Source organism: Cebus imitator, unplaced genomic scaffold (assembly GCF_001604975.1).
Source record: "Cebus imitator isolate Cc_AM_T3 unplaced genomic scaffold, Cebus_imitator-1.0 Scaffold39, whole genome shotgun sequence".
NCBI lineage: Eukaryota > Metazoa > Chordata > Mammalia > Primates > Cebidae > Cebus > Cebus imitator.
This window is the reverse complement of record NW_016107354.1, coordinates 2,497,360-2,517,828: the sequence shown is the minus strand read 5'-3', so window position 1 is coordinate 2,517,828 and position 20,469 is coordinate 2,497,360. Positions and strand designations below refer to the sequence as shown.

Sequence of the window (20,469 nt, the reverse complement as noted above, 5' to 3'; positions counted from 1 at the left end):
ATAAATGCTCTGGGATTCAAAGATGGGAGAGATGACACGAAGCCATTGGGAAAGAAGAGGTGAGGGAAGGTGTCAGGATTCTAGCAACACTCTGCTCAATCCAACAGGGATCCTTCAAGAGTAGGCAGTGTGGGGAGCCAGGGGGTCTCAGCCTTGGGACTTTAAAAAAAAAGATTTCATTTTATTTTTTATTTCAATAGCTTCTGGAATACAAGTGGTTTTCTGTCACATGAATGAATTACACAGCAGTGAATTCTGAGATTTCAGGGCACCCATCACCCAAGTACTGCACATTGTACCTAATATGTATTAGTTTTTTTACCCCTTTCCCCGCTCCTGCCTGCGCTGTTTTGTCTCTAAAGTCCATTTTATCACTCTGCATTTAGCCTTGGCATTCTTGTAACTGGGACTGCCACAGCCTGGCATCCTCAGGCCCCAGGCTCCAGGCCTAGGGCCCAGGGCTGGGGATCCTCCTTAGGTTCCCCCACCTCAAGGCCCCTCCTGCCCGGTCCCTCCCAGGGCTTATCCCAGTTATAGACCAACCCTGCTCCACCCTGGCTGGGCCCAAGGTCTCCTACTGATAGACCAGGGGCTTCCAGAGATCCCTGGAGAGGCCGCAAGTGGGCTGGAGCGCACAGCTTGTTTCTGCTTCCATGGTGGCTCATCACAGATCTGAGCCTCTAGCTGGGGCCCTGGCCTGAGGCGGAGCCCTGCTACCTTGCCTTGCTCCTGCTGAGCCAGGAGTCCCACCCTGAATCACCTTCTGCCAGGTAGAATTCCGTGCTCTCTAGGCTGATTCCTGTCTTCCCCTGAACGCTTGTGCTGAGTGTTTCTTAAATTCCACTCAAGTCAGGTATTAGGAAGTTACTCCAGGGGGGAACTGCTAGAAAGGCAGAGAGGGGCAAAGGTGAGCTCGTCAAGGGAGTGGCTGTAAAGGAGAAGGTAAAGTGGCCCTGGAGCCACTGCAGCAGCTCCTAATGAGCTGCTCCTGCTCTCTCCAATCCATTCTACCTACTGCAGTCAGACTATTATAGGCCTCCAGGTAGGGTTGTGCAGGATGTGCACTGCATAACTCCAAGTCACGTCATTCACATTCCCAGGGCACCACTGTCATAGACTGCAAGCTAAACAGAGCCCTTTTGAGCCGTGTAGCTCATAGCTTGTATGGCCATACAACTATCCAAAATCCTAAATCACGGCTTCGTAAGGTGTAACCTGACCGACCTGCCCACCTTTCCAGTTTCACTTGGTGCCACACTGCCTCGCTCACTCTGTATCACAGTCACTGTGGCTTCCTTTCACTACCCTCCCCATGGGCCATGCTTGGCCTCTGCCCATGCTTTATACCACAACGTCTAGATCACTCTTCCCCAAGAGCTGGCTCTGGGGCCTCCTGCAGACTTCAGCTCAAAGCACAGGCTCCTGGAGGAGGCCCTCCTGACCTCAGCCTGGACGCAGGGGTCCTGTTTTATGTTCTCAAGCTCCCGCATGCTTCCTTCATAGCACTTACTCCAGGTGTGAATCAGTGACTTGTATGCTTATCGATTAACATCTGCCTCTGCCCTGGACTCTGTGTTCCTTGAACACACAGAGCATGGGCCCTCCAAGGGTATTAACAGATCCATGAATGAATGGTTGCCCAGAGTCTTGGAAGCCAAGGAAAAAAGTTCCAGAGAGGATGGACAACAGGGCCACGTGTTCCCAAGAGGGTGAGGAGATTAAGGACTGAAAAGAGTTCCCGGGGACACAGGCCCAGCAGGTGACTTGGAAGACAGCAAGGCAAGAGAAGGTGGAGGTTAAGTGTTCACAAGAGCACGGGCAGATAAGAAGTGGAGTCAGTGAGCACGAGTCACAAAGGAGGAATTTGGGGGCTTGATGAAAGACAGATACTGATGGAGGCAGGGGGATTTGTTTTCCCTTTTGAAAGATGGGCAAGTTCTGAGGTGGCTAGAGAAAGAAAATATCCAATATGGGAGAATGTTTTAAACTGGCCATTTAGTGGTTACTAAGTGACATTTTCACGTTCACAAATGTTTGAAGCCCATCTCTACTACAGCTGTGTGACCCTGGCAGTCACTTAAGTTCTCTGAATCAGTTTTCTCACTGGTAAAATTGGGCAATATCTTTAGGAAAAACACCCAGAATGTATAAAAGGCACTCCAAATGGTAGTTTTATTTCCGTTTTCCCCTCTTTGCCCATTCGCAGAGCCGCTATGTACAGCCGTGCAGTCTGTGCACTGCCCAACTCCTGCACCATTCACATGGACTAACAACAGTCAGAGACACTGCTTATCACCTTTCTTACCAAGAAAGCCTAGGGCTGGGCCCCCAGGTAGTCCCAGGCAGACTAGCAGGCCAGCAGGAGACTGGACTGTCTCAGCCAGGAGTGGGGCTATGGATTCCTGGGAACTCCATGCTGTATAAACAAAGCCTCTTCAAGGCCCTGACCTTATAAATGGTGTGATTAGCAGCTCAGTTCAGTTCTGATAGCCTCTGTGTGCTGGCCCAGGACCCCTCTCTGGGAGCAGACAGCCAGGACTACAGGGCTCCTGGTTAGATACACCAGAACAGAGGCTGTCTGGCAGCCTGGGGCCAAGGAGGAGGCGGCTTTGGAGATTAAACAGCTTCTGGCCAAGGGGAAAGAGCTCATGGTTGACTCCTCCCATCCACTGGCATTAGTGACTCTTTCCATCAGGAGAGGACCATCAAAATGAGTTCATGATTCTCTAAATGATGCAGAAGCCAAAGGAAGGAGAGGAACTCTCTTCCCAGCAAAAACCGTCTTTGCACAAAGGGACAAGGCCCTCTGTGGCCACTTGTGACACCACAGTTTCCTTCATCCGGAGGCACTGCTGAGGGCCCTTCTCTGAAGCTTTCCCCCGGGGATCTCTGAAACCCTTGACCAAGGTGGGAGGCCTCTGCTGGCTCAGGGCTGGCAGCTGGTGGGGCTGGAATCGGTGAGGTGGCGACTAGGCGGTTACTTATGCCCCAGCCCCCAGCCCACCTCCCGGCGCCTCTATCTCATCCTACCTCTGCCTTGCACCTCTGCCAGCTCTCTATTCCCCACTGGGGCAGGATCCATGCTGTACAGATGCTGCTTTTAGTGGTAACCCACTGCCCTATCTGGTGGTGAATTTGCCATTTGCTTTAGTTATTTTAAAAAACTTTTAAGTCACTAAAAAACTTTTTTAAATATGACAGAAAAAAAACATGCAACATATATGTACTGTTTTAAATATTTGAAAATGAACTCCTGCTCATGTCAAAAATAAAACATTGTTAGTAGCCTAGAAGCACCCCTCTCCTTCTACATTCCCTCTCCCATTCCGCAGAGATAACCACTGTGCTGACGCTTATGATTACTTTCTGCTTCTTTTTTCTTTTTCTCAAGACGGAGTTTTGCTCTTATTGCCCAGGCAGGAAGGCAATAGCGTGATCTCAGCTCACCACAGCCTCCGCCTCCCAGGTTCAAGCAATTCTTCTGCCTCAGCCTCCCGAGTAGCTGGGATTACAGGCATGTGCCACCATGCCTGGCTAACTTTTTGTATTTTTAGTAGAGACAGGGTTTCTTCATGTTTGTCAGGCTGGTGTTGAACTCCTGACCTCAGGTGATCTGCCTGCCTTGGTCTCCCAAAGTGCTGGGATTACAGATGTGAGACACTGTGCCCGGCCCTATACCTCCTTGGTTTTCTTACAAGTCCTATCATCAACCCGTGCCCTTGAACAGTAGATTCTATTGTTGCCTCTTTGCATATTTCACAGGATTCATCTATGTTGTTACATGAGCTGCATGTTTTTTAACAGTTTTATTGAAGCATAGTTATGATTATCCAACTATATTTCTATAATTGTTCAAGAATAAAGCTTCTTGGCCAGGCGCGGTGGCTCCCGTCTGTAATCTCAGCATTTTGGGTTGCCGAGCCTGGTGGATCACCTGAGGTCAGGCGTTCAAGACTGGCCTGGCCAACATGTAGAAACCCCATCTCTACTAAAAATACAAAACTTAGCTGGGCGTGGTGGTGGCAGCCTGTCATCCCAGCTACTTGGAAGGCTGAGGCAGGAGAATGGCTTGAACCTGGGAGGGGAAGGTTGCAGTGAGCCAAGATGGTGCCATTGTACTCCAGCCTGGGTGACAAGAGCGAAACTCAGTCTCAAAAAAAAAAAAAAAAAAAAATTAAGCTTCCTGATTTATTGTCTACCTCTGGTAGTTTTTCAGTGCTTCAAAATCATTGTTTTTGATCATTTTGTCCAGTTTTACACTTGCTTTTCTGCAGAGAACAGTTACTGATCTCTTCACGCTGTAGTAACTAGAAGCTCCTTCCCTGACTTCTCAGTTCAGTCTTTTTTATTGTCATGGTTGTATTATAGTCCATGATATGAATCCAGTTTACACAGGCAGTCTGCTGGGGACGTTCGCTCCAGCCTATGCTATCAGGGGTATTCTTGGGCTTGTCTCCTGGTGTGTGGATATGTATACGTATGGGTGGAATTGCTAGGTCAAGGAGTGTGCTAACTTCCTATTACTGCCGCAGTAAATTAGCATGCATTTTGTGGCCTAAAAACCACACGTATTTATTGTCTCTGAATTCTGGAAATCAAAAGCCTCAGTCTCACTGAGATAAAATCCAGATGTCAGCACAGCTGCATTTTTTTCTGGAGGCTCTAATGAAGATCCTTACACTTGCTCTTTCCAAGTGGGGGACAGAATGTGAGGTGGCCATAAGGCAGTTTACTCATGTTGTAACCCTCTGGGGTTGCCTGCATTCTCTGGCTCATAGCCCTCTTCCGTCCCCAAAGTCAGCAATGGTCAGGTGAGCCTTTCTATGCTACATCACCCTGACACTCCTGACACCCTCTTCCACATATAATAAGGACCCCTGTGATGACGTTGGGACCACCTAGATAATGTCATCATCTCCAGACCCTAAGTTTCATCACATCTGCAAAGCCCCTTTTGCCATGTAAGATACACACGAACAGGTTCTGAGGGTTAGGACCTAGACATTTTTGGCAGGGGGTGGAGAGAGTGTCTACCATGTTATATTTTATAGTGTATTACAACTATGTCTACCACATTATTGTATAGCATATTAAACTGCGTTAGATGAGAATGAACTGTTTTCTACTTTCAGCCAAATAAGGACTGAATAAAAATAAAATGGTTCTATCAATTTAGAACACCAGCAGTTTCTGTTGCTCCACATCTTTGCTGACACTTGGTATGATTAGAGTTTTAAATGTTTGTCACTGTCGGCTTCTGCACACTATTGCCTAGAGGAGTGGGGAAGGGGAGTTGAACATTTTCCATGTTATCAGCCACTGACCAAGTCTTCCCCAAATGAAGTGATCACCCGGAACTAAGCTGCCATCACCTGCCTGGCTTTACAGCATTGCTTGCCATCTAGTCCCAGGTATGAGACTGCTTAAATTTTAGATATTTAGTCCTATAGACTTCAATCCTGCCTGGTACTAGATGTCTCCTGAGTCCCTGCCTGCCTGTTATTCTGGGTTCTTAACCATATTTGATGATGAGTCTACTTGAAGGGTGATAACAGGGTGACATGTGCATTTGAAGACATGTGGCGCAATGCCCTAAATAAAAAGCTGCTAGTTTCATGACAATATTTCTTTTTATTTTCTTTTTTTTGAGACAGGGTCTCACTTTGTTGTCCAGGCTAGAGTGCAGTGGTCCAATCTTGGCTCACTGCAACTTCCGCCTCCCAGACTCAAGTGATCCCTTCCCCATGGCCTCCCAAGGAGCTGGGACCACAGGCATGCACCACCACACTTGGCTAATTTTTTTGTACAGATGGGGTCTCACTGTGTTGCCCAGGCTGGTCTCAAACTCCTAAGCTCAAGCCATCTGCCTGCCTTGGCCTTCCCAAGTGTTGGGATTACAGGTGTGAGCTTCCATGCTTGGCTATTATTTCAAGTGCTCCACTGGTTATGAACTTGATGCTAACCCTTGGCTTACACTAACTGAGGTACTAAAAGGTCATGAAGCTTGGCCAGCAAGTCATCTCAGCTAGAAACCCAGTTTCTGGGGGATTTTAGGGCACAACAGAGCTTTAAGTGTTAAACAGCATGGCAGAGAATGCATTTTCCTGACCTTAAAAATATTTTGTCATGAAAAATGCCTCCACCACAACCAGTTTGATTTTGAAACGTCCTTAAAGAGTTACCCACATTGGCGGCCTTTGAAATGTCTGCATCATTTACTTCCGAATCTCACTTTCCAGGTAGAAGCATAAAAACCAGAGGGAACGCTGGGATATATGTCTCACAAAGTCCAATTTCAGAAAATGCCATTTCCATTCCGCTTTACGTACTGGAAATTTGCAGCATGGGCATGATGCCCTGTGTCATAACAAATAAAACACGTGTTTTTCCATTCACATCTGTCAGTTTCATATTCAGCTTAATAACTGCATAAAAATATCACCTATATTCCAAAATATTCCTATAGATTGATTTACAATGGGAAAATTATCTGTCCCAAGGGAAAGAAATATCCCAATTCTAAAATATTAGAAGTACTTACAGTCTGTAACCAGGAAGTTTCATATTAAGCAGTTTAAGAACATGGAAGCAAAATGGTGGTCAAAACTTTCCCACTGTGCCTGTCCACCCAGAAGCACGGCACGCATCACCTGCCCACAGAACACGAAGAGTCCATCATTCTCAATGGCATTTGGAAGGCTGGGGTGGCCTTGCCAAAGAGAGAGCCCCAGAGGGACACCAGCCTTGCCAGAGGTCCTCTGCCAGTTCTCAGTTGACCAGGGGCTTAGGACAAGGTGGTAATAAATGAGAACAGGGTTTGATGTTGGCTAGAGTCAAGAGATGCTGAATCTGGAAGAAGTCATGAGACAGGGTCCCCATTCTTCCCCAGGGGGAACTTTTGCTCATGCCATCATTCTTTCTGGGATGTGTGTACCTCTCTCCCAGTCTCTATACACCAAAGCTCTACCTGGTCCTTATAGTTTAGCCCCAGTGTCACCATCTCCAGCAACCTCTTCCTCCCTCAAGACAGAAGTGGTATCACCTCCTCAGTTCTCACAGCCTCTTCCTTGTACCTCTTTTACAGCAGTTCCCAAGACTGTCGTTTCATTTTGCTAACTGGCTGCAACTTTTCTCTTCCCTGGTTGGCTGCCAGCGCCTTGAGGTTTGGGATGGCCTTACCCCTCTTGGTATATCATGATGTCCAGAGTCTCAGGCCCACTAGACCAGGGCATGGCCCCCACTAGGTTGGGGTTTGGATAGAGGAGCTCAGAGCAGAGGCAGCAAGGGGGCATGAAAGCCCACTATCCTTACTCATCCACTTGCCTGTAAACTACCAGGAAAGTGTAAGCAAAAGGGCCACAAGTGGCATTCTCAATGTTCTCATGGGACATATGCAGAAGATTATCGGCAAAACAGTGGTGACTCACCAGCTCTGGTGACATGGAATACTTCAGTCAGTAAGGGGCAGAAAGCAAACATCTGTACCAAGAAGACTGCTAGGATAAGCATGCCTCCTCTGCTCCCAAATGCATCGCACGCTCCTAGCATGAGTTTGCAAGGCTGCAGGAGCACTTGTTCCTTCTGCATTTTCCCAGTCTTATGTTTACAACCCAAACCCCACATATCAAGCCCTATTCTCAGGCAGAGTCAGAGCAGGTGGAGCTCTGCTTCTGTCAGGATAGTAGAAGCAGTTTTGCTCAGCACAGAACTGTCTGTGCTGTACCTTCACCCTGACTGGCAGGGACACAGCTCTTTGGCAGGTCAGCACCCTGTGCAGGGACAGAAAAACCTGGAAATCGGGCACAGGACAGATCCTGCAGCAGCCCTTCTGCTCGGGCCCCGATCCCTGCAATCCCATGTGCACGGCATGTGTGGGATTTCAGATTCTTTTCTTCCCCTGGCTGTGCAGTTGGCATCTCACAAAGGGTCTCCAAGACTGAGCAGCTGCACCAAGCCCCACCTTCCCCAGCAGTGAGGGCTTCAGAAAATGCTTCCCTCTGTTACAAAATCTGAGTACTTGCATGCAGGTAGAGGGTCTCATTCTGCTGTCACAAACCCAGGAAAGAGCAAAGTACCTTCTGGCCGTGGTTTTGGCTTTTCCAACCCTCCATCTTGCATGAGCTCAAAGGCAAAGGAGACATTCAAGACCTGGCAAGAGAAATGCATAGAGCATGCGCCATTGCACACCCAGGAGCCCTGGGACCTGACCCCGGGAAATGAAGGAGCCCAGCACTGTAGCTAGAGGGGCAGAGGCTGAACTAATTTCAAGGAAAAAATATGGCTACCAAAATGGGCAGGCCACAAGGAGAGTGAGCTAGCTGATCCTAACTTGCTATTGGAGAAGCTCAAAACCCTCTTCATATCCTACTGTGTTCCTGTGTAAACTGCCAGGACTTCAAACTGGGGTGTCAGTGCACACGTTTGGAAGAATCAGATGGCAGGACACATTCAACAGGCAGAGCAGGCTTTCTGCTGTGGACCAAATGCCTTTGTGTAGTGAGAAGGATGTGGCAGCCTAGGAGAGGCCATCAGAACCAGGCTAAGTGTGAGCCTCAGGTATGACCAGCTTCACAGTTACTTTCCTTGTCACCTCTGGGAAGAGATGAGTCAGGGCTGGGGCACTTGACAGGAACACAGGGCAGGGGACCAGGGCCAAGCTTCAGGGTAAGGGAGAGGCAGTCAGGGATGCCCAGTGGTCTGCAGGTAGCTCCTTCCCAGCTCAGCTCTTATCATAATGGGCCCACCTCCAGGCACTGATGACCTTGGGCAGAGGGGAAGTTCTGCCTTTTTCTGGATAGCCTCAGTGTGGGTGTGGGCAGATGAGCTGGGGATGTGGGCTAGAGGGCCTCCCTTGATGTCCTCCTTCTTACCTTCTGTTCGAAGCTGTCCGGGGTCAGGAAGAAGCTGTGCAGGGGCACAAAGTAGCCCTCCAGGAGCCCCATGAGCAGCACCAGGTACACCCCATCTGCAAACTGGAGGGAGAGCCAGCTGATGGCACTGGCCCCTCAGCCTCCCAGCCAATTCCCATCCAGGGGCCCATCAGCTTCTGTGCTATGCCACCTGAAGCCTACCACTCCAGGCAGGGTGCTAGCTGGGGGATAGGGGAGGTGGCGTGAGACAAGGAGGTCCGCTCTGCCCCACGTCTGGCTGGCCCAGCACAGGAGCCACAAGCCCATGGCTCTGATCTCAGCTGACCCAGTATTTACTGAGCAGAGGCTGTGTACCAACTCCCTGTCTAGGCATGGGGGCCAGAGCATGGAGGGGTCAGAGTGGCTCCTGCCCGGGAGGAGTGGACAGTCTAATAGGGAAACATGTGGGGGCAATGCACAGCTGCTCTGATGGAAGGAAGCACGGTGGCTTGAGTGGGGTTGAGAAAAGTCACCCATAAGCACCGAAGGCATCAGAGGAGTCTTCTGGAGGGGACAGCGTCTGTGTGGAGGGCTGAGGATGAGCAAGACTGACTAGAGTGGGGCAGAGGGAGGAGGGGGAGGTGATGTTCACAGTGAATGGCATGAGGCTCCTGGGGTGATCTGTGCTTTCCGAACAGAGAAAGGCCTAGTGTCGCATAGGCCTGGCACTCTTCCTTCTCCCATCTCTCTTCGATATTACAGCAGCAGAGTGTAGCTGTTATGAACGTGGGCTCTGAGGCCCGGCCTCCCCAGTGCAAATTCCAGCTCTCTCACCTAGCTGTGTGCCTTAGGCAAGTTATGTCACTTCTCTGTAATCACATCTCTCATCTGTGAAACAGGGATGGTAATACTATAGTATTTACGTCACAGAGTTATCATGAGGACCAAGCCAGTTAATACGTGGAGAGGGCCTGTAACCTGCTTAGTGTGCAGCATTGAATAAATATTAACTATTGCCATTACTGTCTGGGAAAACAATAAAGCAATCGGGACATGACTTACTGGCTCTTGCTGGCAAAAGCAGAACTATGTGTTGAGGGCCCTGGCAAGAGGCTTGGAGCCCGGTCCCTTCCTGGGTAGAAGAGGCCAGATGGGTTGTGAAACCAGGCCCAAGGGACCGGAGAGTCCTCGGCTAATTGTGGAGGCTGCTGGTCTTCTGCTCAGGGCTGGGTGAGGTAGGCATACACTGAGCGCTCAGGGCAGGCTTGTGGAGGCCGGGACGATGGACCTTGGGAGGAGTAGGGGTTCCAGGCGTGGGGGATAGACTGAGCAAAGACACAGAGGCCAGATGCACATCTGACGTTCTAGAACCCTTTCAAAGGAGGCTGGGCCACCAAATGTTTGTGAGTGTAAACAGCAGCTAGGGTTCATAGAAGGCCAAATTTCTTGGAATCACCTTAGGAGCCCAGAGTCTGCTCAGAGAGCTTTTCCAGTAGCCAGCTGGCCAGCCTGTGGCTCAGCCTTCATTAAAGGCAGAAGACCCCGAGCTTGGGCTTGCCTTAAAGGCAGCTCCTGGCTGAGTGCAGTGGTTCATGCCTATAATCGCAGCACTTTGGGAGGCTGAGGCGGGCAGATTGCTAGAGCTCAGCAGGAGTTCAAGACCAGCCTGGGCAACATGGTGAAACCCTGTCTTTACTAAAAATACAAAAAAATTAGCTGGGTGTGATGGTGCACGCCTGTAGTCCCAGCTGCTTAGGAGGCTGGGGGGGTGGCGGTGGGTGGGAGGATCACCTGAACCTGGGAAGTCAAGGATGTAGTGAGCCGTGATCGTGCCACTGCGTTCCAGCCTGGATGACAGGAGTAAGACCCTGTCTCAAAAACAAAAGGGTAGCTCCTCCCAGCTTCCATCCATCAGGCCTGCAACTCAGGTGGGAAGGGCCTGAGCATGACTCACCCTAGGTGGACATAGGAGAGCAGACCCCAGAGTCTGTCAAAATCAAGGCCCTTCTGGTGGGAGCTGAGCAACTAGGCTTCATTCCAGCTATGGTGAGATGGAGTTAGGAGTAAAAACATCCAATCTGTGGTTAGGGTTGGTGTCACTCACAGCTCTGAGTGCCAGGCTTAGACTGCTCCCCACCTCCCATGGCTGGTTCTGCTGACTTGGTAGGAATAGCAGATCAAACTGAAGGGACCCAAAGAGCTTGGCAGTCACCCCTGTAATAGCACTCCCTGCCCTGAGCCCATTGCAGCTCACTCAAGGAAGCGTCACTTTTCTAGAACGTTCTTTATTTCCTACAAGAGTGCATGAAGCTGATTTCACAGTCTAGATACACTCAGGTGGAGCTCAGCGACAGACTGGCATTTGCCTTTAAAATAAAAGGAGGTACCCAGATGATTGAAAGAGAAGCACAAGGCAGAAGTTCACCAAAAATGAAAGGGGGTGGAGAAGCAGGATTCATCAGTCTCAAAGTATCTTCCCAATAAAGATTAGTTAAGTATAAAGGGAGGAAAAATAACTTTATAGTAGGGAAATCTGGTGAATACCACCCTAACCAAATAATCCAAGTTGTCACTAGCAATGGGGATAATGGACAGAGTGCCTCCTCCTGTGATGCCCTGGGAAGAACACAGCCTTACTTGGGGAGTGCTCTTAATGAAAATGCATGACCTGAATCTAATATGAGGGGAAAAGGCAGTCTATAAACCAACTGGCCTGAATGCTTCTAAAGGTGTCAATGCCATGACAAGAAAGGCCAAGGAGTCGTTCTACATTAAAGAGAGTAAAGAGATGTGACAAGTAAATGCAGCATGTGAGCACACTGGGAGAACTGGCAAAATCTGAACAGAGTGTTTTCCCACTATATGATGTTGCCATTTTAGTAGGTTAAAAGTAGGAGGCCAGGTGCAGTGGCTCACGCCTGGAATCTCAGCCTTGGGAGGCCGAGGTGGGAGGATCACCTGAGGTCAGGAGTTTGAGACTAGCCTGACCAGCATGGTGAAACCCTGTCTCTATTAAATACAAAAAATTAGCCAGGCGTGGTGGTGCATGCCTGTAATTTCAGCTACTTGGGAGGCTGAGGCGGGAGAATCAAATTGCTTGAACCCGGGAGGGAGAAGTTGTAGTGAGCTGAGATTGTGCCATTGCACTCCAGCCTGGGCAACAAGAGTGACACTGTCTCAAAACAACAACACAGTCGAATGTCAGCAATTTCATATGATTCAATCGAAACAGATTAATGTATTGAATTATGTTAAAACTGCCTGCCTTTGATAACTATATTGCGGTTATCTGAGAATGTGCTTGTTCTTGAGAGGCGTATGCTCAAGCATTTAGGGGTGCAGAGAAAGAGAGAGGCGTGGCCGAATATTAACAGTTGGTGCATCCAGGTGAAGAGTATGAGTATTCATTCTTGTAACTTTTCACAATAAAACCTTGGAAAAAATCCACAGAGATGCAGTTCAACCTTCGGAGTGGAACAGATTAACAGATTCCCATGCCCTCATCCCGCTGGGCTGGAAAAGCCCTCCTGGCCATGTGTGGTGGGCCACGTAGAACAGGGGCTGCAGGGCAGGGCCTGCCTCCACCTGTGCTGGGGGCTGTCACTTACCTGGGTTTCCAGTTCTGTGACCTCCAGGTTCAGTTTATTCAGGTGCTTATTCACAAAAGTGATGAGTGTCTACAGAGAAGCAGAGCAGGCCTTGAGCTGGGGACTCGCACTAGTGCAGGAGTCCTGTGGCTACCCCATGACTCCCGTGAAGGTGAGGATCAGGGTGAAAGCACAGGATCAGGCCTAGCCAAGAGCTACGGGCCCAGGAGCTGTCTCTGCAAGGGTCTTTGAGTGTACAGGGAGGGCCACAGGCTCCAGCCCTTGCAGTCCCACACAACTCAGGGCTGTGGAAGGAACAAGGAGGCCATAAGAGGCAGAATAACAGAAGGAGTGTCTGAGCGGTGTCGGGGCAAAGTGAGGGGCTGAGATAAAATGATTCCACTGGGTTTCTCCCTCCTGTCCCTTCTTTTGTGCAGGTGCCTGGGCCAGGGAGACAGGGAATTCTGTGAGGAGCAGGGAAGGCTGGGATTGCTGGAGTTAGCCTGGTGGAAAGACAGGGTGCTTATGCTGATGGAGAGGAAAGGGCCTGGTAAGACATCCAGTGAGGATCAGACAGGTACAAGGATGGCATGGGGGAAAGCCGTGTGTGTGCAGAGATTAGGTGATGGCACCCATTCCGACAGGAAGCTTGCAAGCTGCAGGGATGGGTTTTCCCAATGCTTTGCTGCATCTCGCTTCCCTCTCTCCGTCCCAGGCACCCCTTTCCCACCTTTTTCACCACATTCAGCTTGTCTGGGGCATGGTCGAACAAGGTGTCAAAGGCATCACGTTCTGAAAAAGAGGCAAACACAGTGTGGAGCACCAGAGCTGATCCCTGGCAGGGAAGCCCACCTGGGGTCCCAGAATCAGGCGCCTCTCAAGGTAACAGGGTCAACTATCCATGGGAAGCCTCTGGGGTATAGACTGTGCTGGGAACTCTGGAATGTGATCTGGGGCTAAAGTCCGGGGTGATTCTCACCCTGGGAGCCTGTGTCTGTGTCCATGCGCGTGTACATTATTGGGCTGGGGCAGGCTCAGGGCTCTCTCAGACAGTGTGACCCAGGATTAGTCATTTCCCTTCACTCTATTCCATTATATCCTGATTTAGCCATGGTTCAGCTGTTTCTGAACCTTTGTAGAGGGAGGATGTTATCCAACATATTAAATCGTTTCACCCCCTAATTTTCAAAAACAGGAGACCCAAGACAAACAAGCTGGCAGAGGGCACAGAGAAGAGGGCTGGGAGCCACGGATGGGATATGAGCTCTTCCTCTTAAGAGATCTAGGCCACTTCTACTCTTTGTGCCTTAGTTCCCTCTTCTGTAAAATGTCATCTTAAAAATAAACCTCCCTCAGGTTTTTCATGAGGACGAAGGGTGAGAACAAGCATGCACATGTTCTGTAAAGTCTGACATGTTCTCCTGAAGGGAATATGTTTTAGCATGATTGAAATATTTCAAAATATTACCCACAGTAAATACCAGGATCATAGAAAGTAGCAAAGCCGTGCTCCCTGCAGGGATGCTCCTTGCTGCAGCCTCCATGTTCTCAGAACCAAGAGTTGACACAGTGGAAGGTATCTGACTCAGGGAAAGAGAAGGGTCTCCGAGGTGAGCCTGGGGCTGGGAGGCTGGGAGACCCTGAGGCCTGCCTTTTCCAACTCTGGCACCAATGGGTAAATCTGAGCCTACCAGGAAGGGAACAGTGATCTCTAAACATTCATGGACTTCATAAACAAGCCCAGTCCTGAGAAGCGGAAGAGACGAGAGCTGCGATGAGGGAAGAAGAAGACAGCTTCTAGAAGGGCTGGACAGAGTGGGGAGAGGGGACAGTCCTTGTGTTCATACATGTGTTCCTTTATTTCCATGACAGCATTAGAGCAAAACTGCCCTGAAAATGCCCAGGACCCATCCAGAAGCCTTGGGCAAGCTAATGAATCTTTCTGGGCTCCAGGTCTCTCATCTCTAAAATGAGGATAATTACAGTTGATATTTCAATGGGATGTTCTGAGCATTAGATGATTTAATATCTAAAAATATTTTAGCATACTTCCTAGGATATAGAAAACGTGCAAAACTTTTTTTTTTTTTCTGAATACACTTTCGGTTCTCTTTAAGATTATTATATTGGTTTATCTACCTGCACACCTATAACCCACTGAGCACTTGCAAGTAGTGTACTGGAATGAATACTAAACTGGAGTAAAGTGCTGGATAAACCAAGAGCATAATCTCCTCCCTCACCCTTGGGCTATGGGGTCTCGGGGTGTAATTGTGGCTTCCTGTGTTTATCATGAATGTCAGAGCTACAAAAGTGCTTCATAAATGGCAAGGTCAACAGCCTGATAACTTTCAAGACAACTGTGCAGGTGTAGGTAGTCTTCTTCCCGCCAGCAAGCTGTCCCTCCCAACCCAATTTGCCACGTCACCAGGCTGGTGCAGACATATATCCTGGTGACAAGCTTAGAGCTCGTTCTTCCCAGATGCTGCAGAATTAAGCCCCAGTGCAGCCACCAGTGCCAGAGGTTTCTTATGCAACTTACCATGCCTCCCGGAAAGAGCCCTGGAGGAAAAAGAGAAAGAAAATAATGTGACTCTTCTGCTGTCCCTTACAAGAGGCCAGTCCTCTGAAAGGCTACTCCATCACTGCTGGAAGCCCACCCCATGCTGCCTGCCACCCACCTGCCTTGGTTGAGGAGCTCAAAAAGCCTTCTTCCATTGGCACTATATTCTGCACAGCCTCTCATTACCAAGACTTTACCACATTACCACCCATTTCCCCCCTGATGTTACAGATACAGGGGTGTAGTGCAAAGCCTGGCATAGTGATGCCTAAAGGATTACTTTTCACCTTAGATTTCCAACCAGAAAATCTTAGGATTCTTATGGGTGAACTCAAGCAACCCCTCAATGTGGAATTTTACTGCCTCGGTTGCTGTGGGCAGGTCAGTTTTGCCTCTCTCCTGTCCATCCTGTAATGCCCACCAAGATGAACCTGCCATTGACCCAGGGTAGGTTTTCTTAAAGTGTGCAGGAACTGGAACTACACTCATGGTAGAGAAGCACTGAAGTATCAGGAGCACAAGCTTTAAAGACAGATCACTGAAGTTTAAATTGCACTGATTTTTTTGCTGTGTGACTGATATGGTTTGACTGTGTCCCCACCCAAATCTCAACTTGAATTGTGTCTCCCAGAATTCCCACATGTTGTGGGAGGGACCCAGGGGGATGTAATTGAATCACGGGGGCTGGTCTTTCCCGTGTTATTCTCGTGATAGTGAATAATTCTCAAGAGATCTGATGGGTTTATAAGGGTTTCCTCTTTTGCTTCTTCTTCATTTTCTCTTGCTACCATGTGAGAAGAGCCCTTCGCCTCCTGCCATGATTCTGAGGCCTCCCTAGACATGTGGAACAGCTAAGTCCAATTAAACCTTTTTTCATTCCCAGTTTCAGGTATGTCTTTATCAGCAGTGTGAAAACAAACTAATACAGTGACCTCAGGCAAGCTAATGAACCATTCTGGGCACCAGGTCTCTCATCTCTAAAATGAAGATTATTATGGTAAATACTTCAATTGATGTTGTGAGCATGAAATGATTTAGTATCTAGAAATATTTTAGCATAATTCCTAGTATATAGTAAATGCTGAAGACTTTTTTTCCAAATATATTTTTGGTTCTCATTATGATTATTATATTTGTTTATTCATCCGCACACCTATCAATCACGCACTAAGTGAGCACTTGCAAGCACTGCCCTGGAAACAAGAATGAACTTGGAGTTAAGTGCTAATAAACCAAGGGCACAGTCTCTTCCTCACCCTTGGGCTGTGGGGCTTTAGGGGGTGTAATCATGGCTTCATGTGTTTACTATGAACATCAGTAGATAGGAAAGTGTTCCATAAACTGTACTGTGTTGTCATTATTAGGATGTTGCACCCATGTTTATGTCTTTGTGGCAGAGAGTGGGGCCATAGAAAGCATAATGTGCATCTGAGAGACTGTTTGCTAATCTGGAACTTCACACTCCCTGATTCAGGAGTTTCTCCCAGGCCATGCTCCTCTCTGCTCTGTTGTCTTCTTTCCCAGAGGTGAAATAGGGGGCACAGCAAGCCCAGCATCGGGGAGGGGTGGTAGGCAGTGGGACAGTGAGGAATTCTCCTCCTTTCCCAGCAGGCCTGGCCCCTCCCATCCCTCACAGAACCAAGGCCAAGGTGTGCCCTATATATCAGCTGACCCTTCAGCTACCAAGACTGGCCTCTGTGATGATACGGAAGCTGCTTGATGGGGTTTCCGTAGGCCATAAACAGGGCATCTTGGGAAGGGCCACTCTACATCTCTGGCCCCTAGTCTTGGCCTGAAATGCCCACACCCATTAGTCCTTGTTAAGCCATGTGCACAATGTGGTCTAGATGGGCAGTACCCCGGACTTCTGTCAGCTGTGGCTGGGGAGGGAGAGGGAGGGAACCTCCAAGAGACTGGTTGGGCTTGGAAGGTGCAAGTCAGCTGTGCTGGAGAAAAGCTGGAACAGCAGCTACAGAGGGCAAGGGAAGGAAGGCATAGCTGTGACCACAATAAATCCTCCCTACCTCTCTGGGTGGGGAAACTGAGGTTAGAGAGGTTAAGGGACTCACCTGTTAAGTGGCAGAGCCTGGATTTGGATTCAAGTTGGGTTGGCTTAGCAGTCCCTGTTCTTTGCACTATGCTGTTCTTGTTCAAGGGGACACCGAGAAAAGTCTGGGGAGCATGAAATGCTGAAAGCTAACTGCCTGGCTTTGCATGGGGGCAGGGCTCAGTTCTGCTCGTGATCACAAACCCACCCCACGCTATCCATCTTTTTCCTGCTTGAGGACAAAACTCCTGTTCCTCATGGCAAACTTTTGATAGGTTCTAACATCCCAATTTCTAAAAATAAATGGAAAAAAAATACCAAACTAAAAGACAACTCTAAGGTAAGGGAGGCTTTCTGGGTCATGGCACATGACCAAATAGATTCAGAAAAGAAGGAAAAATGTCCTTTTGAAGGTTAACAATTTAAATTCAACCCAGTGTTTATGGCATGACAATTTCATGCTGGGTTGGCTTTTTTTGGGCTCACTTTTTCCCGGAGTGGCACAAAATTAGAATTTTTCAATCACTGCTAATTCCCTCTCCCCACTTCCCCACCCAAGTTTGTACCTTAAGCATTGAGAGGCATGTTTTGAATGCATGGAAAAGGCTAAACTATAATCATTGGCTGAAGTCTAATCCCTCCTGCAATCCCAATAAATGAAAACTAAATATCAGCAAATGGATAAATTTCGGAGAAACATCTGTGTTCCATTACAGACTCGCTGGCAACAATGGTGTTGACATACTCTGTGTTACCAGTTATTTCCTCTTGGATTTGCCGAGACTGGAGGATTCCTTCTCGTTTCTGAAATGGGGGGTGGGGGAAAGGGGTTGGGAGGAGAAGAGAAAACTATGCTTTAGAAAAATACAGAAACACTGATGAGCATTCCTGATTATCGGGAAAGTTACTGGTGTTTAAGAAATGCACCCGAGATAAGATAATGCTGGAAGTGAGAGGAGGTCCTGCGTTTCTGGGACCGGACTGAACCATTAGGACGCAAGTGCAATTAGTGTTTAGTCCAAACAAGTAGGCTGTTTCTTGGATGGTGAATCTTTCCTTTCTTTATTGGAAGACATTCTGCTGGAAGCAAACTGTTTGCCTCCTGGAGTAATCCACAATAAACCAAATGGAAATGAAGGCCAGGGTGTGTCCGCCCTCCAGCTGGGGCCACAGAGGGAAGCTGAGAAACACATTTAACTGGGGGGCTGGGTGGAAGAACCGAGGCCAACTGAGGGAATTCAGACAAGAGGCAGAGGGTTTTTTTTTTTAACTGATAAATATAGGAGCTTTAAAATAAGTAGTACACTCCTCACTCAGGTAACTAGCTTATTCTCTGAGAAAAGGTTAAGCATGTTGGAAACCCACCCATCCAGCATCAATCCATCCGTCTGTTATCTGTCCTCCCTTCTCCCATCAACTCATCATCTTTCTTATTCCATTAATCGGTAACTTCTACGTACAAGGCCCTGTGCTGGAGTTAGAACAAATTCTATGGAGTATATGCTATGGTTTCTGCCCTTGAGGAGCTTAGAGTCAAACGGGAGAGATGAAACAGACACCTGAGAATGCTTTCCCCAAACAGTCCTGGTTTATGCCTGATGTCCCAGCATGTTAGTCGGATTCCCTTTCATCTCAAAAGTGTCATGGATAATAGATTATGTGGTCACCCTCTCCAGAAAGTGCTGAACGCAGGCCAGGAGCAAGCACTTTTAGCTAGAATGGCCAGGGAAACCTTCCAAGGGGAGGGGTCCCTGGAGCTGAACTTCAAAGACAGATAGGGTTTGGCTGGGCACTGAGAAGGGGTCACTTCAGCGGGAGGAATGGCCCCAGCCAGGAGGCAGAACGCACAAATGTGTTCCAGAGGCCGTCCAGGGGAGGGCGGCTGCCATCAGTCAGTGGGCAGCTCTGAATGCGTTTGGAGGGTTTACACCACATTGTGTGGGCATGGGAGCTGATGAAAGAGGTAATGGTAGGGTTCAGGAAGACTTTCTGAGGGGTGTGAGGAGGGAGATTCATCCTACTAGGTCCCTCCACAGCCAGCACCAGACAAGTGGAGGATGGTATGGACATAGCAAGTGACTGACAAAGCAAACGCATCTTCCCCACGACTGAGATGGGTGTAAAGAAAGAAGGAGCCTCCGAACGTGGGTGGCTCACCTGAGCCCTGCCTTCTTGAGCCTCCTGCCCAAAGTTCCAGAAACAGCCACAGAAACCAGCATCCTTGTGAAATACTTTTACAGAAGAAAGGAAGAGCTGGATAAGGCCAAGAGTCTATCTGGCTTAGATTAAGAATGGATTTAGCAAAACAAAAAAAAAGGCAAAAGAAAAAAAAATTATCATTTAAAGGGGACCAGGTAAGATAAATCTTGAATTGGTCCCCTTTATCATTTAAAGAGGACCAGTTCAAGATAAATCAGAACTTCTTTCCACATGCAGTTTCAACACAGGCAATGTTTTCATGTGGGGCTAATGGAGTCTGTGTCCTTGTCCTGCGTGGCCATTCACAGACTAAACCTTCAATTCCAACTTCATGCAAAATTAAATGCTTCTGCAAAGAATGGAAAAGAAATCTGGGTTAAGTAACCCCTCGCACAGCATCCTGATTCATCTCCACCCATTATTTGTTCCCTTAAGAGTTCTCCCTGTGGTTCAGTCTGTGACTCACCACCAATTCCGAGTCCTGCTTCTGTGCCTGTTCAACCTGATAAAGCAAAAACACCCCATAAAACCTGACGTGCATTAATGCCATTTTATGGAACGTGTCCTCTTTTCTCCCGCATGCTAACAAAACAGGCTACAGGAGAAATTAAACCAACAACAGCCTTCTGATGGCCTATAATTGAGCTCAAAATAAGGCAGGAGACACAGGCTTGCAATGACCACTGTTTCAAAACAGAAGCCCCCTCTCTCCTGCTCACATTTGCAGTCATTATTGCTTTCTGCCTGTAGTAATTCCAGCAGGCAGATTTTATTATTTCTATTAGAGGGCTGTTTATTCTAGCAGATAAGAAAAGTCCTAAGATGTTCAACAAATTTATGCACCAAGAACTGGCTGGAATGGATTGTCACAGAACAGAAGATAAAGAAGGGCAATTTAAATAAAAGTCCGTACCTCCTCTAGTGATAAAAGAGCTATTATAAATGAATATAATGACAGTATGTTTATTTATGAAAATAATTTTTAAAAATTTCAATGTTAGGGATATGTGGTCATTTTTAAAGTACTCTTTCATGAACTCTTACAGGAGCCATGATTTAAAAAACAAATAGATTATATTTTCCAGAGCAGTCTGAGGTTCACAGCAAAATTGAGAGGAAGGCACAGACATTTCCAGAGATTTCCTGTTTATTCCCTGCCTCAACACATACATGGCCTCACCCACTTTCAACATCCTACATCAGAATGATACACTTTTAATGGCT

General features: G+C 48.1%; 1 protein-coding gene across 1 annotated transcript in view; it reads right to left on the bottom strand.

Annotated features, from left to right (window-relative positions):
- The window catches only part of PARVA (parvin alpha), a 151,115-nt gene that overhangs the window by 4,236 nt on the left and 126,410 nt on the right, over window positions 1–20,469 (bottom strand). The window contains exons 7-12 of the mRNA XM_017525754.2: window positions 17,792–17,850; window positions 14,979–14,998; window positions 13,167–13,228; window positions 12,458–12,526; window positions 8,871–8,972; window positions 8,076–8,148 (exon numbers count right to left, since the gene is read on the bottom strand). Coding sequence (XP_017381243.1) covers window positions 8,076–8,148; window positions 8,871–8,972; window positions 12,458–12,526; window positions 13,167–13,228; window positions 14,979–14,998; window positions 17,792–17,850 — 385 coding nt within the window. The remainder of the gene's footprint in view (window positions 1–8,075; window positions 8,149–8,870; window positions 8,973–12,457; window positions 12,527–13,166; window positions 13,229–14,978; window positions 14,999–17,791; window positions 17,851–20,469) is intronic.